The 22871-nt window shown below is 37.2% G+C and overlaps 1 protein-coding gene across 1 annotated transcript in view; it reads right to left on the bottom strand.

Moving 5' to 3' along the window:
* Positions 1-889: 889 nt before the first annotated feature.
* Positions 890-22871, bottom strand: part of LOC137641531 (zinc finger and SCAN domain-containing protein 2-like) — an 83171-nt gene continuing 61189 nt past the window's right edge. Inside the window, exon 5 of the mRNA XM_068374171.1 lies at positions 890-4284. Coding sequence (XP_068230272.1) covers positions 3620-4284 — 665 coding nt within the window. The 3' untranslated portion in view covers positions 890-3619. The remainder of the gene's footprint in view (positions 4285-22871) is intronic.

Consider the following 22871-nt stretch of genomic DNA (forward strand, 5'->3'; position numbering starts at 1 on the left):
ACAATTAACTCTGCTAGTTGAAAGTTGCAGTCAGTTGCTAACATAAAAAAGGCAAGCAGTGCTGGAGTGCAAGCTTACAATTATGTATCTTAATTTGTGTGCCAGATCACATGCGAGAAAACTTTAGAATCCATTATTAAAGGGTATTTAAAAATAAGTGTTCATGACTTCCTCTTTTTATTGAAGACTTACTGCAATACACCTGTTTGCTAATCTTTTTTTTCTTTTTCCTTTATTAAACTCAAACTTCACATGTTGGTCTTTACCTCAAGGCTGAAGTCATGTGTAACATAATCAGGGATTGTGAGCCTTAAACCACATTGAAAATTTTTCCATTTAATATTAGCCTCCATGATTTCTCTATAATTGTAAAGATATCACAAAAATTTTAAATATATAAATATATATATGTACAGTATACTGTGAATCTATCATAAACGTCTGAATATTTAAATTGCATAAAGAGCCAATTGTATTCAACAAACCAGGTAACATTTCTTTCAGGATTACTTTATGAGAATAGGGTGGGGAAAATACAAGCGCCAACAGGCCCAAAATCCATGAATATTTTCACACTTCTGGAGGGAGTTTTTCTGGACTGTAACTTGCATGATCTCTTCAGGTTTAGGTAATCACATGATCATAAATACATAAATATTAAAGGAGAAAAGTCCCAAAATAATGGCCAATTAAAAGCATCCACAGAAATTTCAAATTAATATTGAAACTGTACTGTATTTAATACATTTAACTTGAAAAACAAAATTATGGAAAGTACCCCTAAAAACCTGCATATTTCAGCTAACAGTCCAGACCAGGCAAATTACGACTTGGTCAAAAATTTGTACTTTCACACAAGTTGAATTTAAGTAAAAATTATGCAGTCATGAAAGCCAATGAGAGGAGGCAGACGACACTGGCTAGCAAAACAACCAAAATGCATCTGAATACCATACCATGCTAGTTAAAAGGGCAAAAGGATTTGAAAGGGACAATGGATTTAAATAAAAGTTTATATATTACAGTGAACTACTTTAAATAAAATATCTCACTGTAAAACAAAAATGTTAGGATCTAATGATACCCGTCATTTTATAACATAATCAATAACTACTGTACTACTCACTCGGACAGAAATAAAACTGTTTAACTGCAGAAAGTACAGAATTTCAATCATTGTCAGAAACTAGTTTACCATAAATTGGGTTTATTGGGAATCCTCCTCTCATAGGATTTCAGTATTTATACCAACACACGAGTCATAAGATGTAATTTATATTTAACAGATGACTCAACACTACTACATCAATAACGGTGGACATCAGCAATTCAAGGCAGCTTACGGCCACCACAGCACCTAGCTTGTGATATATTCCAATTACTTTCACTCCCAAGTTATGTAAATAACCAATATTTTTAGTTTATCACTCAACTCATTTAAAATCAACAATAATGATACAGAATAATTACTAATTTTATACAAGGTTAATAACAGGTGGACCTAAAAGAACTGTCAACATAGGCAAGGATAACTATGATAGGAAGCTAGTTAACAATTTTGAAATTGAACAAGCTGCCAATATCTAAAATATCAAGAGCTATAACAATGAGCATCCCTGCCAGAATCATAATTTTTGCTTTAAGTGAAAAAAGAAAAGCCAGGTATGAATTACACAATAATTCCATTGACAAAATAAAGGTACCCTTTTATTTTAACGAAACCTTCCCAAAACTCAAAACACCCATTATTACTTCCAAATACGAGAGATAAAAGTACATCTGTCTTAAAAGCAGCTTCTGCTTTCATAGCCTGCAATACTCTGGAATATTCAATAAATAAAAACAAGACCTAACTTTAAGTGGGGTCCACTCACTCTACTGGAGGTCCAGAGATCAAAATAGATTTGAGAATATAATACGGTTCCCAAATATGCATATGCATTATCAAAAGCACAAATCACTAACAGCTACATCAAAATATAATCCAACACGGGAACATAACGCAATATTCGAGTGACATGAAAGTACAAAGTTAACTCCATAATATTTCTAAGCTTTGCAATCATAGTCAACAAACTTCAAACATATATGTAACTCTTTGTACCAACCAGTGTTGAAAATATCAACTTTATATATATATAAATTTATATATATGAAGAGTTGGTCAACACCAAGAAAATATTTTAATACAAAGATTCCACTAAGAGGCAAAAAGATGCCTGTAAGTTGAATAGGAAAGGTCTCATCAGACAGTAGAAGAGTTTATAGATATATATATATATAATCTTTGAAAAGAATTTATAGTTTACATCTGTTCTACTTTCCCTAAATTTCCGTCCATTCATTATCATTCAAAACTTTACTTCTCAGAAGTAAAATACAGATCTGTCATATTTAAAATTGAAAAGTGAAACGAAACAAAAAAATTTGACAATTGAGCACCTCAAAGAATTTCAAATAGAATAGGGAAAAAAAAAGGCATGGTATGAATTCAACAATCATGTCAACATCAAACCTGCTCTTCTTTCACCAGTAAAGGCGAAAAAATATATAGTATTCCAAAACCAAACTCATGTCATGAAACTGACATAATTATTTAAATCTTTAGACAAGTGTTAGATCACTGTATATTTTTCAGAGAAAAATCTCTGAATATTTTTGTTTTGTGTAACTCCACAGATTTAACACAAAACACCTTTAACTAGTATAAAACATTATTTAAAAACATCTAAGCAAGATTAAGAAGCTCCTAAAATAATTACAAGGGGCATTACAATTAAAAGGTACCTTTTTACAATTAAATCTACAAGAACATCATTTTTAGCAATAAGATAAAACGCACTTCTAATGAAATATACTTAAAATATAAAAGAGGAACAAACACAAGTGTCTTATCTGTGGTAACCACATTACAGAGCTGCCTTTCGACATATACAGGTAATGCTTTTGCCCAGGAACCTACTATGGTCACATGACAAGAAAATCTATGTGAAAATCACTCGGTGTCTTTACATACATTACTAAGTACATGACTGTATAAAAATTGTATTCTAAATCTGACTTTTTTTCAAGTGGTAATATAGAACTAGTAATAAATTTTCAATGTCCACAAGTGCAGCCAAAGATACAACTAGTGATTGGAATGTGATCAAGGATCAAACAGGAAAGTCACAGTGGGCGTGACTGACAATTACATATAGATATAAGATATATGCTTAATATTTATCTCTATAGTGTGTTTGTGTAAGAAGGGGATTGAGATGCATAAAACCCATTTTCCCTCAGTAGTTTGTTCAAGACTGAGAAAATTCTAGTGCTGACATCTACAGGGACTTCATGGCACATCTATAGATCGTATTTAAGTGTTGAGGGTAAATTTAATACATTCCAGCCAAAGTTATAACAATCTTCTGAGTACACAACTTAACTACTGTAACTAAAATCATCTCCAAATAAAGATTTTGACTGGATACAAGGTGGTCTGAAAAGCATAAGAACATTCAAATCAAAATGCTAATGAAAGATAATAGAATAAAGTGCCTCTTGCCAACAGTTAACTTTAAAGGTAAAAAAATTACCCAGGGTGCTTATAAGTCAATTATCAATGAGACTGAGCTGCTCAAACCACTTCTGCCAGCAATCCAAACATCGGTAAATAATGTGTGCCAGGGGGTAGATGAGCAGCATGAGCCACAGGAGTTCCATGAGTAGCTGCTACTGTATGTGGTACACCATGTGGAGGTGGCTGTTGATGAGCAGCATTGGTTGTTGCCACAACACTAGGAGTAGGTAGCGACACTGCCACAGACTGAGCCACAGTAAGAGTTGGTTGCGGTGTGGCTACACTTGCAGATATGCTGCCTACCTGAATGGTATTGTGACTTGGTTGAGAAGTAGGTTGTGATGTCACGGTTGATAAAGGAGGTTTTATATGGGACCTCATGTGTTTAGTTAAGTGTTCGCGTCTAGAAAACGCTTTTCCACAAGTATTACATACGTGGGGCTTTTCGCCTGAATGAGTCAATACGTGACGCCGCAAGTGTTCATTTCGAATGAATGATTTCCCACAAACCCCACACTGGTATGGGCGTGGAACAGGCTCACCGTGCTGGTTGAGGCCGCGTGTGGAACCTCCCGTCGTGGTACTTTGATGAGTGCTTGTATGATGTCCACTAGATGATGTTGTGACCACTGATGTTGGTACTGCACTAGTGGCACCCTGGTTAATGGTCACTAACCTCCCATTCTGGTCTGTTGTTTGAAGCAAAAGTGTTGTAGCCAAACCTGTAATCATCATAAAGAATGATATACCCCCAAAATGAAGCTATTCCTATAATGTTAAAGATATATATCAAGAGAAACTTTTCTATACAAAATTGGTAAATATTCTTATTATACCTTTTAATCATTAAATATTATACCTTTTATCATATCAATTTATTGTATATATTTTTCATAAAACTATAAAACATTTAAAGTACTGTATACAAGATTTTCCGATTATAAAATACCAAACAGTACATTAATTCAAACAAAAATTTCTCCTTTACATTGATCAAACATGTCACAGTAAATATTTTAAATTTTGTTCGATCAAAAAGCAAATAGGTAGACCGACCTAAGAATGTAGTCATACAATGGCCAATCAACCTGCATCAACACACACAATTGAATACCATAGGAAAATGACAGGCAGAAGTTCAGTCAGAGCTTGCAAGATTGTTTAAAGAAATTTTGTCACATATAAAAAGAAAATGCTACCAGTCTTCAACTTTGAACAATATTCAATCTTACATTCCTTGTAAGGGTCATTATATAGAACTATGGACCTTGATTCATTCCAATTTTTTGGATTATTAAAATATTTCAACTGCACAAATAACGCATCTTCATATTTAGCAAATTCTTGAAAAATATTGAGTGCGGGTGATTTGCAACGTTAATCAATTATTCTTTTCTCCAATAAGCAGAAAGGTAATAAAGTCCCAAATTAACATTAATGACTGCTTACATTAAATTTTCTTTTACATCGAAAAAAATTTATGAATATTATGAACCTGAAGATCATTAAAACTGCAAACCAACATCTATATTCTAAAAGAACTCGCCAAATATCAAACCGAGTGTGTGCGTGTGTCCGTGCAGTATTTAGGATATTAATAATCCAATAAACCAGAAATAAGCAAGGTTTATAATTCCATGAAACAATACTGTACAGTACTATTGTTAAAAGGAACATTCTAAAAAAAATTCATCATGTATTGAAATTTTAAAAATTGAAACCAAACTTTTACATGTAAAAAAACAATGATATAAAAGCAGAGAAATCATTATTCAACTCTAAACATGTTTGTAACAGCTTAAGTGGTTATCCTTTCCGCAGTACTAAACATGGAAACGTGGTTTTAAGACAAGATTATCCCAATTAATACTAGACCGAGTCTTTACTAACTACGTTTCCAAATTTAACCTTTTTAAGGTTCTTTTTGTTTACTCTGACTATTTATAATTGTCATTTGTACCCCCCTTAAAAATCTTGGAATAAACATAAAAGCACTTGTACAGTAGTTAAAATTCTGTTTGTTAGTTTCCTGTGGTAAAATGCCTTCTTTCATACATATTTGCATTAATTCAGCATACAGTACACACACTGGTCTGATAGCTACATATTTGTGCAAATTTCACTGGTTCAAGTTAAGAAAACTTTTGATGCCACTTCATTAACATTAAAGAGTACAAGAATTTTCAGTAAACGTGTAAATTTATTACCAATTCATAAAAGCTTTTTCTTAGATCTTTCCTCAAGTTAGAAAAAAAAGTAAATTTCTGAAACAATTTACATCAACAAATTGTACTGAAGTGTGCATATAGGAAATTAATACCATCTCCTATACATAGTGACTAGGAAAATTAAACTACATATTTCCCATGTTATGGAGTCTTTGCCTTTTCTAAATGAAGCTTGTAACTTCATACAATGTGATAAGTACTACAAAGGTTCAGGGTAAATTTAATAAAATTGAAATGTTTTCATAAAATTGTGAAAATGTAATTATTGTTAAATCCTAACTAAAACCAAACTTTAATTATTCAGAGTACAACTCTGTATATATCAATAGTGTTTTCCTTCCACCCAGCTGCTATTTACTTTCTTATGTTCTCCTTGGTCCAGTTTCCATTATTTCTATGAACCTTCCCACATGGTCACATTGCTTATTCTCTAGAAGCTCGGTTTATTGATGTTTACCCCAAAATTTATTTTAAATTTTCCTTTTTCTTTCCTTTCAAATGATACATGCCCATGGTAAAGAAATGAAATAATCTAGCGGTTAATGGTAAAGAGCGCCATCGGCTTAACATTATTCAGTTTTTCCATCGCTGTGGTACTATCAAGGCCTATCCCCCTTCCAGATTATGTTAAGTTTTAATGCATTTCAAGTTTTCTTACCAGCTGGATTTGTTGGCATTATTTATGCACAGGGAAAGCAACGACTTTTGAATAACCATTGTGAGAAGTACGATGTCTCACATTCCTCTTCGGGAAAATATTTTTCAAGTTAGTGTTTATGGAACAAGAGTATAAACTGTGCACTGATAAAGATTCTACGTTTTAAACAGAACAAATGATATTCGATTCTCATAACAGCCTAGGGAAAGTAATTTTTAGTTCAAGAGAAATTAGAATGAATGGTTGTTTTTGCAAAGTTGATAATGATAATCAGCCAAGTTAGTGATCAGCCTTTACAGATCTTAACTTATTCAGCTTCCTTTGTTATTCTCAGAGGGCTCGTGAGACTTCTTTTATGGGAGGTCAGTCTGACTTGTGTGTCCAGTTGTTTAGCATTAACTTGACTAACATAGTTGGCTCTAGTAATCATAATTGGTGTCGTACTGAATGTTAACTGCGCCTTACAGTCTAGTTCCTCCCGTAGAGCCTCAAATTTGTTTTAATTACTTCAGACCCTTCTGGAGCTCAACCCTTCCAGTTCTTTATTTCTGTTCACTTTTTAACAACTAGATTGCAAGGCAAGAGATCAAGTAGGTCGTTGGGATCCTTATATTCTACATCCCACTAAAGTAAGAGCGCCAAAGCAATGTCTCTTTAAATTTTGGAGATGACATTTCATATCTAGGATGGTCTTAAATGTATCAGCTAAAGCTGGGCAATAACATCACGTTCCAGATGACTGCATTTTCGGTTGTTTGCAAGCTCGACCACAAGCTCATCGCATACTTTATTACCCTTATAAAGGAGGCTTAATCATTATAGTGGGTACTTTGGATTAATTGTAAAATGTTACAAATGATAAGAAGTTTAATTCACAAATAATACATCGATATAACTCCAGAGGTGCCGTTACGCAGGCTGTGCCTTCTGTCCCTCAACATCAACATATGCGCAGCACTAAAAAATAATTTGCAAGCAATTAGTGTAAGTTAGGTGTTATTTAAAATCTTACAGATACAGAGTAGGATGTCTGAATCCGATCAACGAAACATAACTACCATTAGTAGATACGATTCACAAAATATCCCGGCCCTCCGGGACCGGAGGAATTAGTAACAAGGATGGATAACCTGAGAAGGGGGGGGGGGGGAGGCGCATCCGCTACCCGCGATGACGCACTGAGCGAAAAAGCCAGCCCCCACCCTGGGTGACTTCCCATTCTCTAAAAGCATGTGACCCAAGCCTACCCCCCTATGTAGGGAGTGGCGAAAGGCGTAAAGGGGGAGAGGACACCAAGGGGGAGGAGACTGGCTCTAAATCAGGTGACCACTGTGATCGGAGGGGGGGGGGGTACTACCCTCCGAAACACAAAGGAAGACCTGATGCGAAGCACGCAAACAAAAACAACATATAATGGCAGGCGTGAAAAACAATAAAATACAATGAAATTCAATTAAATAGGCTAAATCGGCATATTGAGTAGAATGGGGGAAAAAGGAATACTGTAATAGCAAAACCTTCCAAAATCGGGTAGTAGCCGACTTGGATGAAACTACATCATTTAAAACAAAAACTAGTCCTCCAAAATCGGGTAAAATACCAATCTCGGCAGGCAGGACTAAAATTAATCAAAACGCGTTCCGATTCCCCGTAAAAAACTCAAAAAACCATGAAAGGCTACTGACCGAAGCCGCTAACTAACACTGCCCAAATAGCCTAAATAAAAGATAAAATCATGCCAAAACATTCGTCCCTAACACAAAAATAAGACTACAATTAGTATAAGGAACTAATAGAAAGTCTTACAAAACAAAGAGATCCCTAGAAAGCGACACCAAAAGGCCGCATACACGCCCATAAGGGAGCGTCAACAAAGTGGCTGAGAGAAAAACCAACAAGGTTATTAAACGAACGTATGTCGCTACCTAGAAATCCCAAACAGACAAATATAATACTCAACTTGGGAGCAGGGATCTCCAAAATGCCTGACATCTACAAAAACACAAAATAACACAGAGCTACGAAAAACACGTCCGAACATTCACAGGTGCTAACAAGGAATGATGGGAGAAGGATAGGTAGTGGTGGTGGTGGTGGTGGTGGTGGGGGGGGGGGGGGGGCAAGTAGCTGTAGTGAACGACACCTCGTAGTAACGGGGGATTTTGAGGAGGGAGAAGTCTGATTGGAAAGGGACCTCTGGTAGTGGTATCACTTGCCCCAGTTTTAATACCCGACACCCTTTAGGGGTGAGCGAGCTGGGTATATTCCTGGCATTCCATGCAACTTTTTTCTCTGGTATATTTAGCAGTATCTATACCTTTGAAATGGTGCTTTAAGGAGCATTTCACAGAGTGACACAGGTTGAGCCCAGAAATAGATTTTTCCATCGTCAAAATCCCTTTTTAGGGTAAGTTCAGATGCATCCTTTTCTTCTCAATTTCACTGTTTTTATTTTTGTGGACGTTGTTAAATGGTTACTGTATTACTATTACTAAGAATGTCTAATTATTCTAGTTTTGTTTAGTCTCTAAATCTTTAATATCAAGATGATTTGCCTAAAATAACAATATTCAAATACCTAACCTTGTTATCAATTTAAATATAAGGCCTTCTTCTGAGTCCATCATTACAACTAATACAGTAAACTCAAGATTTAAAGGCAGGGTTTTCAAGCTTAAGTACTCATGATGTAAAAAGGTAGCCTAAATGAAAAATGATATTTTCATAATAAAATAAATTTTTGAACATACTTACCCGCTGGTTATATAACAATAGCTTTATTCTTCTGTCCAGCAGAAATTCAAAACTCGCGGCAATCGCATAGATATGCCAGGTGTACACTAGCGACACCATGGGAGATCGGCTGAACTATTCCATCCATCACCAGATCTTCCATGCCCATAGGTCTCTAGAGGGGAGGAGGGTGGGATTATAAGTTATATAACCAGTGGGTAAGTATGTTCAAAAATTTATTTCATTATGAAAGTATCATTTTTAAACATTTAAACTTACCCGCTGGTTATATAACAATAGCTGATTGACACCCTTGGTGGCGGGTCAGAGACAGCAACATTGTTGGAATTTCACTTAACTGTTAAATAAAAACAAGCTTAAGGGTTCGTACCTGTTAAGGAAGTTGATTCTCTGCCTCATTATGTCTGCTATCCTTATAAGATCCAGCGGTCCACTCAGGGGGCTGAAGATCTCTAGGAGCTGTCAAACGGGTAATAACCTCTATATTGACAGGATCTCAACTAATAATCTTGTTCCGGGCGCTCTCAAGGAACAAAATGACCACCTGACTAAATCAAAGATTGCGGAAGATTGTCGACCAATCTTCACGTACAATCATAAAAACATATAAAAGTTCCAAGAGAAGAACAAGGGTACTAGGGATTAGGGGAAACGTAGTGGTAGGTCCTTCACCTACTACTGCACTCGTTACTACAAATGTTCCCAAAGTGTAGCAGTCCTCATAAAGAGTCTGGATACGTTATAAGTAATGCGAGGCGAATACAGGTTTACTCCTCTAAAAGGTTGTATCCATGAAGCTTTGCAGAGAACGATTTTGTTTAAAAGCTACAGAAGTTGCCACAGCTCTAACTTCATGAGTCTTTACTTTAGGCCGCTTAAGGTCTGCCTCAGCACAGTGTGAGTGAGCCTCTCTAATTAACAGCCTTATAAAAAATGATAGGGAATTTTTAGACATAGGTAGCGCAGGCTTCTTAACTGCGCACCAAAGAGCCTCTGAATTGCCTCTTAAATCTTTAGTCCTGTTCAGATAAAACTTCAATGCTCTAACAGGACAAAGAATTTTCTTCCACTCTTCACACACCATATCAGAGAGAATAGTAATCTCGAAAGATTTAGGCCATGGATGAGAAGGACATTCATTTTTGGCCAGGAATCCAAGTTGCAAGGAGCATATGGCTTTTCCGTTTCTGAAGCCAATATTCTTGCTAAAAGCATGAACTTCACCGACTCTCTTAGCTGTTGCCAGACCTACTAAGAAAAGTCTTCAAGGTCAGATCTTTAAAAGAAGCAGAGTGTAAAGGCTCGAATCTGTCACTCATAAGGAATTTTAAAAAACAATATCTAAATTCCAGGCTGGTGAATCTTATCGACGCTTCTTAGAAGTCTCGAAAGATCTGAGAAGATCTTGAAGGTTTTTATTATTTGAGAGATCTAAATTCCTGTGTCCGAAGACAGCTGCCAGCATACTCCTGTACCCCTTGACGGTCGAGGAGGAAAAAATGTTCTTTCTTCTAAAGTTTAAGAAGAAATCGACAATTTGTGTTACAGAGGTACTGAATGAAGAAACTGATTTAGCTCTACACCACTCTCTAAAACCTCCCACTTAGACTAAAACCTTGATGGTAAAAGTCCTTCTTGTACTAGCGATAGCCTTAGCTGCCTCCTTCGAAAACTCTCCAGATCTTGGGAGTTCTTCGATAGATTGAAGGCAGTCAGACGTAGAGCTTGGAGGTTTAGATAGTTTCTTGCCAAGTGGGGTTATTTGAGAAGATCTATTCTCAATGGCAGGCTTCTTGGAATGTCCACTATCCATTCCAGAACGTCTGTGAACCAACCTCTTGACGGCCAATAGAGAGCTATTAAAGTCAACTTGGTTCCCTCGTGAGACACGAACTTTTGTAACATCTTGTAAAGCACTTTGAATGTTGGGAACGTGTACAAGAAAATGTCACGAGCTGCTTGACACTCGGGGTCGCATTGTGTTTGATGATTAATGTAGAGTCTCGATAGACGCTCAACGTCACGTCCTATAGGACGTCCTGTTCCGCTGGAAGCTCGACGTCCTGTTAGGTGGACATACGATGTCACGTCTGTTTGACTCCTTGCTAGGGAGTTGCAAAGACGTTCGTCATCAAGCACATCTCGACTAGTAGGCTCACTACGCTTAGTGTCCAGGCGTGAAGTTACCTGACACTCAAGATCCAGGTCTGCTACTCTCTTGTTGTATGCAGGCCAACAAACTAGCATGAGCGAAGAGAGCTTCTGTTGCAAATCTAGTAGTGTAATAAAAATAGGGTCAAAATGTTGTGGTACAGGAGACATCACGTCTACCAAAAGGTCTCTTTCTACACCGTTTAAAAACACGCAGAGCGCCCAGAAGACGATAACCAGTTTGATGGTGGAGAAGGAGCATGAACTGAAGCCATGCTAGGCTCAGACAACTGTCCTGCAACTGAGAGAGTTGGACATTATATGACAGTTGCTGACATCCTAAAAGGATGTTAGGTAAGAGAGTTTTTCTTTGGTAGAAAGAAAAAAATGCTCAGAATTGTTCGAAAGACTACAAATCAGAAGCTTGCGGTGTCAAGAAAGGACGCTGATTGACCATGTCCATCTTCCTCTTTAGAAGTCTGGAAGTTTATGCCAGCCTCGTCTGGGTGCTGAGTCATCTGAAGACAACGAAGAAACTTTCACCTCACCTTTCCTATGATGAAGGTGAGAGACCTGTAAGGTGTCACAAGGTAAGCTCGAGTAGGCGACTGCTCGGGAGCTAAAGCCTCTCGTTTCCTTTATCGTTTGATATTTCTTCTCTTCGGGAAAAGGGAGCTGGAAGAAGTTTCAAATCGACATTCCTTGGAAGAGGTCTAAGGATAAGAAACAACGATATGTCCTCACAGACGCACCCTCTATTTGAGGGGTGGTGCTTAGACCGAAACAAAGAACTCAAAACTGGACAACTTCCTCCTATACACGAACCTTCCGGTAGATTGAAGTTCGGATGGATGAGGAAGTAGAAGTAAGCATCCTGGAGATCTAAAGAGATCATCCAGTGGACCTTCTTTACTGCTGCAAGCATAGTCTTCTGAGTCTCCATAGAGAACTTTTGTCCTCTGGACGTAGCTCGAACAGTATGTGACTGACGTTGGACGTCACAGTTTGTTTGACGTTCGACGTCACGAGCTTGTTGCTCGATGTCATGCTCAGCTTGACGCCCAACGTCACGTTCAGCTTGACGCCCAATGCCACGCTTAGCTGCCTAGCGATCGTCGCCGCGCTTGCAAGGTAAACGCTTGATGACACACTTGGCCACTTGATGTCTGGTATCAAGAGAAGCACACTCAATGGGATATAGAAGCCTTATCACGCTGTTCAACATTTAGCTTGCTGGTAGGTCGCCTGTGCGACAACGCGTCCTGATAAGAATCATGACAAACCATCGCTTTGCTAACAGCAGTCTGATAAGACTGCATAAAAGATGAGAGCCGCTGCTTCATGTTAGCAGCATAGTGCAATTAGGATCAACATTAGGTGACACCGGTGTAGAAAACTTCGATCGTGAACTCGCCTTCCTCATCGCTTACATAATGCTCCGCATTTCAGCAGACGGAAACCAGTCTGGCGGAAGTGGCAGTGCCTGTACCGTAACACCAGACTTAAGAACAAGATCCGTATCAGTCTGAACTAAAGCTTTGCCAACTTCTGACATCCTGACAGGACGTACAAAGCAAAAAAGGGACACTGCCTTCTCTCACAAAAGCCCTAATGCACTTCCTGCTGTTACAGATGAATGTGCTGTAACACCAACATCTGCAGTTAGGTTCTTTATGCTGCATTGAGGACGCGCTATTGCACTGCCCTATCAGCACTGTCTTTTTGATGTTGTTACTTACCTTAGAAAGATTTATTATTAATTTATTCTCATCATTTATTAATTTCCTTATTTCCTTTCCTCACTGAGCTATCTTTCCCCATTGGAGCCCTTGGGCTTATAGCATCTTGCTTTTCCAACTAGGGTTGTAGCTTGGCTAGTAATAACAAAATAATAAAGAGAGACTCCTTCGACGTCTTCCTTAGCGAAAAACTCTGAAGGCGAGAGGAGCAGCAGCAGGTACAAAATAAAATTGAAACTCTTCAGAAAAAAACTCTCATGAGTTTCTGAAAGTCGCTCCCTTCCTCCTACGAGTCTCTAACCTAGGAAGAGATGTCTTGTTTCCTAGGAGTCAACTCCTTAAGGTCCTGAATTCCAACCTCAATGCTTTAGAGGTTTAATTCTCGCTCTCCCACAGACACCAAGAATTAGTTCAAGCAGGCCTTGGTCTGAGAACATAATATCTGTCTAGTTGATATTTATTTCTTAATATAGCGCCTGGCGTAACAATGTTCCAATGCTAGACGCTCATGGTCATGTAGACATCAAGTCCTACTGTTGGAAGCCAGACGCCAAGCAACTGCTTGGCGTTCAGTGTCACGTGACTCTCGGAACAATACTAAACACGATTCAGACGCTCGCGATCTAGACGTTTGAAGCTATGCTTGACACGCGACGTCATGTTCAATTACTCGATGCCTCAACGACACGCAACTGCTTGGCGTTCGGAGTCATGATTAACTGCGTGAAGCTTGATGCCATGCAAGCTCTTTACGCTCGGCGCCACGTGACTTTCAGAACAATAATGCTCACGATTAAAAAACGCTCGCAATTCAGACGCTCAGAACTATGCCGATCGCATCTAGAACGGTCGGTCATTGAACAAGAAAAACCAAGAAGTTGCACTAAGTTACAAACATCGAGTCAAACTCTTATAGCAGTGTTAGTAGCTAGCCTTGCTGAACGCTCGATGACCAACGCTCTGTTGTTGTCATGCTTAGCTTGGCGCGAGGCGTCACGCTCAGCCACCTGGCGAGCGCCATCATGCTTAGCTGCTTGGCGCGCGCCATCAAGCTCAGCCGCCTGGTGCGCACAATCACGTTCAGTTGCCTGATGCTTGTCGCGCGCCTGAAAAGAAGACGCTCGCGCTTGGCCGCTTAATGTTAGAAAACACTTATACCTCGCCTTACTTACGGCAAGGGCGAGCGTTGTGGGAATCGTCAACAGGAACGCTCGAGGGAACTTCTGTTCAGGTCTTACAAGACGTTCAGCGCCAGGCTAATGCCTCTTGCTTCCTTTCGCCGATCGACTTTACTTCTCCCATGAGTCCGGGAGCTTGAAAGAGGTCTAAGGCAAGGAAAACGACAGGTCCGAACAGAAGCACCCTCCACTGTATTGAATAAAATTCACTGCACTAATTTTAGCACTAAAAATTTGCATTTTAAAACTCTTTGGCATAAAACCAAAAGTAGACACGCCCGTAGAGGGAGATCTTACTATTCTGTCAAGGGTTTGAATGAGAATGCAATAGTCACTCAATCTTATATAAAATGTAACAAAATATTTTATATAAAATATTAAATGAATAGATATAGGAATAAAGAATAGATCTATATATTTAAACCACCCTTATTACTTAAGGGGTTCCAATAAGAGATGAATAGTCACATTTAACAATTGGAACATTTATAAATATTATACGAAAAAATTTAGTATTCCAAAAACGAACAAGTAAACAACGATACAAAGAATTGTGAGACTATATCATTGTCATGAATACTACGTCGTATAAAAATTAACTGAACGCTAAATTTGTTTAATCTTTGTAAACAGATTAGCTAAAGAAAAAACACTAAAAGGACCAATATAATTGTAAAATAACATAATCCTTTTATCTAATACAACTTAAAACTTTAGTTTTTAAAGAAAAATGTACTTTTCATAAATATCGATACAAAAAGTAATACTGTAACGATAGACTGGGGACTGCGTAGCATAAATAAACTGAACGCTAGATAATCTTTAAAACAGATCGAAGATTATCCAAAGAAAGCATACCAAAAGGACAAAAATTTTCTTAAAATAACAATCCTTTTATTTTATATAACTAAATACTTTGTAAGATAGTATTAACATATCATTCTTTGTAGAAAAAGAAAGAAAGAAAAGGCAAGTCATACTCAAGCTTATGTCATATTGCCCTAATGCTTTCGTTAATTTAAAATAGGCTGAAAAATTTCTAATCCTACCTTTTAAGCTATAACATAGCGATCAAATATCAAACAAAACCAAATAAGCGAATGCCAAAACCCGTATGAGTATATCACCAATATACTGCTAAAATCCAAGTTAATCACGAGTGAATTCCTTCTATGTTGCCAGAATGGCGGCAGAAGAAAATCTGGTGATGGATGGAATAGTTCAGCCTATCTCACGTGTGGCGTTAGTGTACACCTGGCATATCTATGCGATTGCTGCGAGTTTTGAATTTCTGCCGGACAGAAGAATAAAGCTATTGTTATATAACCAGCGGGTAAGTTTAAATGTTTAAAAAGTAGTGGCACAGAGGGTTACAGGAACACAGGCCAGTCTGTTGTTCTGGCTTTGTTAGCAATCCTATGTGCTATGGTATACTGTGCAGGAATTATTTTAGGGTGATTTCCACATTCTCTGTCTTATGTTAGGAACAAATTTTCTTTATAAAACTTGAAAGTATGTTCATGATCAGATTAAAATATTTTAGCGTACACAAAATAGTCTACTGCCTCAAGTGGATGGTCGCTACATTTCTACATTTACCAGTTTGAGTAGAAATTTGGAAATGGTAGGGCAGACCATACATATTCATGCTTGCAACAACCCTGACAAGACATTTAAAATACTGTTTCTCGTCCGATCAGCCGACTTAACCAAAGTTGGGTTTGGCCACTACTAGGATGAATGACACCCTGGGAACACGAGATTCTCTTGACAAAACAATCATAACAGTGTTTCGTTATCTTGTTCTGGATCCCTTAGCACAAAAGATAAATACCCTATTACTATTATTATTACCAGGTAAGCTACAACCATCATTGGAAAAGCAAGATGCTGTAAGCCCAAGGGCTTCAATAAGGAAAAATAAGAAAGGAAATAAGGAAATAAATAAAATACAAGAGAAGTAATGAACAATAAAAATAACACTGCAATAAAAACAACATTCAAATAGATTTTTCATAAATAAATTATAAAAAGAATCTTATACCAGCCTGTTCAATATAAAAAAAACATTAGTTGCAAGTTTGAACTTTCGAAGTTCCACTGATTCAACCACCTGATTAGGAAGATCACTCCACAACTTGCTGGAATAAAACTTTTAGAATACTGTGTAGTTTTGAGCCTCATGATGGAGAAGGCATGGCTATTAGAATTAACTGCATACCTAGTATTACTAACCAGATGGGACCGTGCGAGAAGGTCTGAATGCAAAGGATGCTAATAAAATTTGAAAAACCTTATGCAATATGCCTAACAAACTAACTGAACAATGGTGCCAGATTAATATCTAGATCAGGAATTAGAAATTTAGACTATAACTTTCTGTCCAACAAATTATCATGAAATTCAGCAGCTGAAGACCCGACAGGTGAACATTACTCGAAAAAAGGCAGAATGAAAGGATTGTAACACTTCTCCAGAATAGATTGATCACCAAAAATCTTGAGAGACTTTCTCAATAAGCCAGTATTTGTGCAACTGAAGAAAAAACAGACCAAATGTGTTTCCGACAAGTAAATTTGCTATCCAAAATCACATTTAAAATTTTCTGTCATAGTTAAAAAAAAAAAACATTATCAATGCTCAGATCTGGATGAAGCACCATGTACTAATTCTAGTTAGATCTCTATTAAGGGATTTGGCAACCATAGATCTACATTCATGAGATGGAATGCAAAGAGTGTAACATCTCAGCTGCATCTGCAATGAGCTTGTTTTCTAGGCCAAACCACATGTCATGTGTACATAATATCAAAAGTAGTGAGCCAAGAACACTACTCTGAGGAGCACCAGATATCACATTCCTATAATCACTATGGTGGCCATCACCAACAACTCCTTGGAATCTATTACTTAAAAATTCAATAATGATACCAAGAAAAGACCCACCCACTCCTAACTGTTAGAGTTTGAAAGTAAGGGCCTCATGATCAAAGTCAGCAGTAAAATCCTCTATACCATTTACCGCTAGATTGTTTCATTACTGTACTAAAGGCAGGTACCTTTTAAAAGGAAAGAATATGAGAAACATTTGGATAAATTTTGGGGAGTAAACATGGATAAACTGAGCCTTTGGATAAGCTATGTGAATATCAGGGGGGGGGGGGGGACTCAAAAGTAATAAACAAGAATTCAAAGATGTTGGAATAACTGAAGGCCTAATAGAGAAAATATCAGAATAGAAGGGACCCTTTAATAGGTGAAAAAGGAAAAAGCCTCACGACCATCCGCAATAAAAATTTAATACTGCAGTACGAGACCCAGTCATCTATGGGCTTACCAGAATATGCAAAGGCCTAACAAATGAACAGATAGGACCAAAGATGAGTGGGAATAAGGCTTTACAATAATGGTACAAAAATGTAAAGGGGACTGCAATATGACAACTATTAAGGAATTAGTGTGATTATTGTCAAGGGGTCTAGAGGAAAGGCTGACAAAATAGCCAACTACAGACTATGCATGTGTATCCTATTCATTCCAGTATGTGTGTGGGGACTCTTTTATCTTTTCAGATTAGACTTATAATCTGCTGCTAACAGAAAATCTGAAAATGTTCCAGTTACTTGACATGGTGTAAATAATGTCCAAGCATCTGAACCATGGAGTCAAGATATATAATGCTTTATATACCTGGAGTTTAGCAAGTCTTATGCTTTTGTTCTGGGAACCCCTATTCCTAAGTCTGTTCAAGGTAAGTAAACCCCTCTTAAATTTCCTCACGTACATTGTCGCCAATCCCAGAGGGAAATGAAACAATGGTACCAAGCTACTTGAAAAATGGCATAGCCCACAGTTGTGTATAATTAACAAAGTACAGTTATAACAGGCCCATTCTGATTTAGTTTCCTTTGTTGTTCTAGGACTTTTGTTTGAATTGTATTTATCTGCCAGCAAAGTACCTGATATTTCATAAATAGGGTGTCTTTAAGATGTGTTACATTAACACCAGTGTGTAGTAAAATGGCAGTCACCAACATATCACAAATCAACCAATTAGCACGTACAGTAGATGCTTTTGTACAGGACTTTTAACTGTCTGGTGCTGCATAGGCTACCATAAATTTGGTATTCTATTTTGGCCCTATATTCTTCTCCCAGGATTTCCCATATTCAAGTCATTATTAAGGAGAGCAGATTGAACAACACATCAACCTGCTTAAGCTCCATTTTCACGGGGAGAAACATGAGGATTCCAAGCTGTCACCACAGACTTTTGTTTTTATAATGGAATGAAATTTACTAGGAAATTTTGAATGTAAAGGTACATATGCCCATTAACAAATGTGCTAAATCCCCTGACACCCCAGGAAGAGTAAAGTGTACTGAAAAGGTATACATTACAGACTTTCTGACAGCCACCGACAGACAAATGATTTTCTTTCACATACATACATCAATGTATAAAGATCTACTACTGTGCAGTTTAATTGACCTTGCTTTAAACATGTAAAAGTTGTAATAACAAGGCAAGTGTGGCTGAAAAGCTTATGTTCACACTCATGACTTCCCTTCATTATTTGAATTAGGGTTTACCTTTTTACCAAGTCTGACTGAAATTCCTTCATCCATGTACAATAAATGTGAGGCAAAGGTACTCGTAATACTGTATAAAAATGACCAATTAGGCAAATAGATAGAAAGACAGGAGTAGATAGGGTTAGGAACGAAGTGGTGAGGGAGAGAACGGGTGTAAGAAATGAGTTAGCAGCTAGAGTGGATATGAATGTGTTGAGGTGGTTTGGCCATGTTGAGAGAATGGAAAATGGCTGTCTGCTAAAGGTGGTGATGAATGCAAGAGTTGATGGGAGAAGTACAAGAGGAAGGCCAAGGTTTCGGTGGATGGATGGTGTGAAGAAAGCTCTGGGTGATAGGAGGATAGATGTGAGAGAGGCAAGAGAGCGTGCTAGAAATAGGAATGAATGGCGAGCGATTGTGACGCAGTTCAGGTAGGCCCTGCTGCTTCCTCCGGTGCCTTAGATGACCGCGGAGGTAGCAGCAGTAGGGGATTCAGCATTATGAAGCTTCATCTGTGGTGGATAATGTGGGAGGGTGGGCTGTGGCACCCTAGCAGTACCAGCTGAACTCTGTTGAGTCCCTGGTTAGGCTGGAGGAACGTAGAGTAGAGGTCCCCTTTTTTGTTTTGTTTTATTTGTTGATGTCAGCTACCCCCCAAATTGGCGGAAGTGCCTTTGGTATATGTATGTATGTAAGAACATATGAATGATGGTCTACTTATTTCAACATGTATGAATCCTTCAACTGTGGAACCTAAGTTGCAAGGTTAACACACAAGAGGCAGGTAAACTCCCCAAAATTCATCTACAGCAGGCATGGGCAACTGTTCAACTATATCCAAGTTAGAGGGGGCCACATGATAATACACATGCAAAAACATATACTGAATTTTATTGCAATTCTTTATATTTTATTTATCTTGGCATGAAAATGTACGTAAACTGACATTTCTCTGTATTTTCTAATGATGATTACTGGTATAAATAACAATAGTTTCAGTAACCTAGAAAGTTTTGAGGGCTGCACAACACATCGAGGGCCTGAAGGTTGCCCATGCCTGATCTACATACAGTACATAAGAGTTAACCGGTACCAAATCTGACTGGCATCCATTCAACTGGTATAACATTACACTGAAAATATACAGTGTGACAGACATATAAATGGAAGGAAAAGAACTGCCAATAGAGGACTAGAACTGTAGCTTCATCATGGACAAATGGAAAGAGATAACTAGAGAAATAATAAACAGAAATACCGTAACTAGTTTCAGCAGCAGCAGTCACTCAAAGAAAACTGAGAATATTTTGAAATCTATGACAACAGAATGTTAAGTCATACAGTAGCCAGAGTATGATGGGAGGATTGTACAACAGGTGGAATGTGGAAAGATGTAGTTTCTACAATTGGAAAAGAAAGTCAGCAAGGAAGAATGTGTTGAGAACTTATTTCAAGTATGACCATAAAAAGGGAATTGCCAACAAAAAGATTTTTAATGATTTGTAAATGGTCTGCATATAGTACTGTATAACACAAAATGGGGCTATTGAATAGCGTAGTTTTACTTGTTTCTAGCCATTTGTTCTTATACTGTACACTGTTTCTACCCATTTGTCTTTATACAACCTATTAATAGCTAGTAAAATTACTATAATAGCAATGCATTTCAAAAGACTAGAGTTCCCTTGAATCCTCTAATATCAATTTTCTAATTGACTAGCTTGTTTTATTTTCTGTTATTATATGTATAAAGTCTTATATAAAACCCATAAAATATTTTTGGAACTAAAAAAATTCTTCCCACGTCATTTTGTATACAAAATATTACGAATGAACTTGGCTAAGCTAGTATCTCATTTGCAGTGCTAGTGGAGCTATTATGTAAAGATTCCCATAAGGGCATGGATGGTTGGATTTAGTTTACACTGGCCCTAAATTAGCACAGGCTCTTACTTGAAGAGCAACCCCTCCTTCAAACAACTAATGTTGCTGACATGTTAAGACTGCCTTGAAGCAAGGGAGTTCCTCCCAAACACTACTAGAGTAGCTTATAGTCTCCAAATTGTACAAACTTTATTGTGCCAACTTATCTACTACCAAAATGATAAAACCACTTTTATGTTCACAAGTTAATTTATGGTGTACAATCAAATTCTAATACTTTTTAAAAGGTTTTGTTTATTTTTCTGGTGTTGAAATTCATTCAAGCAGACCTTGTAATATTATAATAAAAAGAAATCTACAGAATCCTTTTCAAATATCAAAGGCTCTAGATTTTTTCCTTTACAATCAAGTTTCCAGTGTGAGAAAACCGTTTCGGAAAACAAGTTACAAAAACTTCAGAGCAGATCTTTAAATATACTTATAACCATATAAAACTCCATATCAAGATGTTTTGGGAAATTTCTATGTATTTATGTACTGTATTTGGTGCCTACAACAAATTTGACACTAATATATGAACCTTTTGTTATATCTTGAGACAGTACTGTTAAACACAGATTGGTTTGAATTGGATTGATGCGCTTGGGCTGTAAAGCCTGGCACTGGGATCTATGAGGCAATTTAGTGGCCGAGTGCAAGTAGAAGTTGGATAGCGAGATGGAGGAAAAGAGAAGAGAATGGAGGGAGAGTAGAAAAATAGAGTATGAAGCAAGTGCAGCTAGGGGTCAAAGAAACGCTGCGAAGCAGTGCCTACACAATACACCACAAGAGGTATGATATGCTAGATTCTAAAATCAAAATAATACGCCAGGTAAAAAGTTCTGTCAATCTGCTGACTGTCTTCCCCTTATGAAAGAATGGGTGGCTTTAATCTTTTGACATTGCCATCTGATTGTAGGAATAAGGGGTTTCAAATTAATGCTGACCTGTATCCCATCAATAAAATTAAACATAATAAAATATTAGCTACTCTCCTCTTAATAATGGTAGAAAAGACTCTAGATATGGTAAGCAGCTCTTCTAAGAGGACACTCCAAAATCAAACTTTTTCTCTAGTCTTAGGTAGTGCCATAACCCCTGTACCATGTCTTCCATGGTCTTGGGGTAAAGTTTTCTTGCTTGAGGGTACACTCTGGCACACTATTCTATCCTATTTCTCTTCTTATCTTTTAAAATTTTCATAGTTTATATATATGAAAGATTTATTTTAATGTTGTTACTGTTCTTAGACTTTTATTTTAACTGTTTATTACTTCTAGAGTAGTTTAATTCCTTGTTTCATTTCCTCAATGGGCTATTCTTCCCTGTTGGAGCCCTAGGGCTTATAGCATTCTACTTTTCAAACTAGGGTTGTAGCTTAGCTAGTAGTAATAATAATAATAATAATTGGATACCCAGAAAAATTTAAAATATGGACCAATAGCTAACTTTAATATGAAGAGTTGAGATTAAAGTGGGGCAGCTAAGCAAAGACAAAAATGAAACACAATGCAGGTGCTCAAGTGATGCTGCAGACACTTTCATGCCATATGGTGTGTGCTAAGCAAGGCACACTGTTGGGGCCCACTATACAAGATATTTAGACTAAATATACTAAGATATATATTTAATTCTTCCTTATCTTTGTTGGACTATATGAAACTCTTCAATCTATTGCTAAAATCCACCTACTATACACTATTAGCTTATGATGTAAAACTCTTGAATGAGTAGGTACTTTACTGAGCCTTTAAAACTAAGCATCCTTCTCTCGATAATCTATTAGATACCTTTCACCATGAGCCACAGCTCAAAAAATACATTTTTGCTTAACTGACATTAAGATCCTATATCAGAGCAATGAAGATCCACATATTTTATTCATGAAACATTGTCTTAGGTTCTCTCATTATTTATAAAGTTCTCTATTTCTAAATAGTAGTGCCTTTTCCAATGAGTTTAAAGTTTGATATTGTCCGTTCCAGAGTAAAGTGCCAATTGCAACAATTATAGACCAATATATATTCATTCATTGTTCTCTAATGGTTGATAAAGAATAATTTTAAAGTTTATATTAATCACTGTACCTTCAATTTAGATGAG

Source organism: Palaemon carinicauda, chromosome 5, assembly GCF_036898095.1.
Source record: "Palaemon carinicauda isolate YSFRI2023 chromosome 5, ASM3689809v2, whole genome shotgun sequence".
Taxonomy (NCBI): domain Eukaryota; kingdom Metazoa; phylum Arthropoda; class Malacostraca; order Decapoda; family Palaemonidae; genus Palaemon; species Palaemon carinicauda.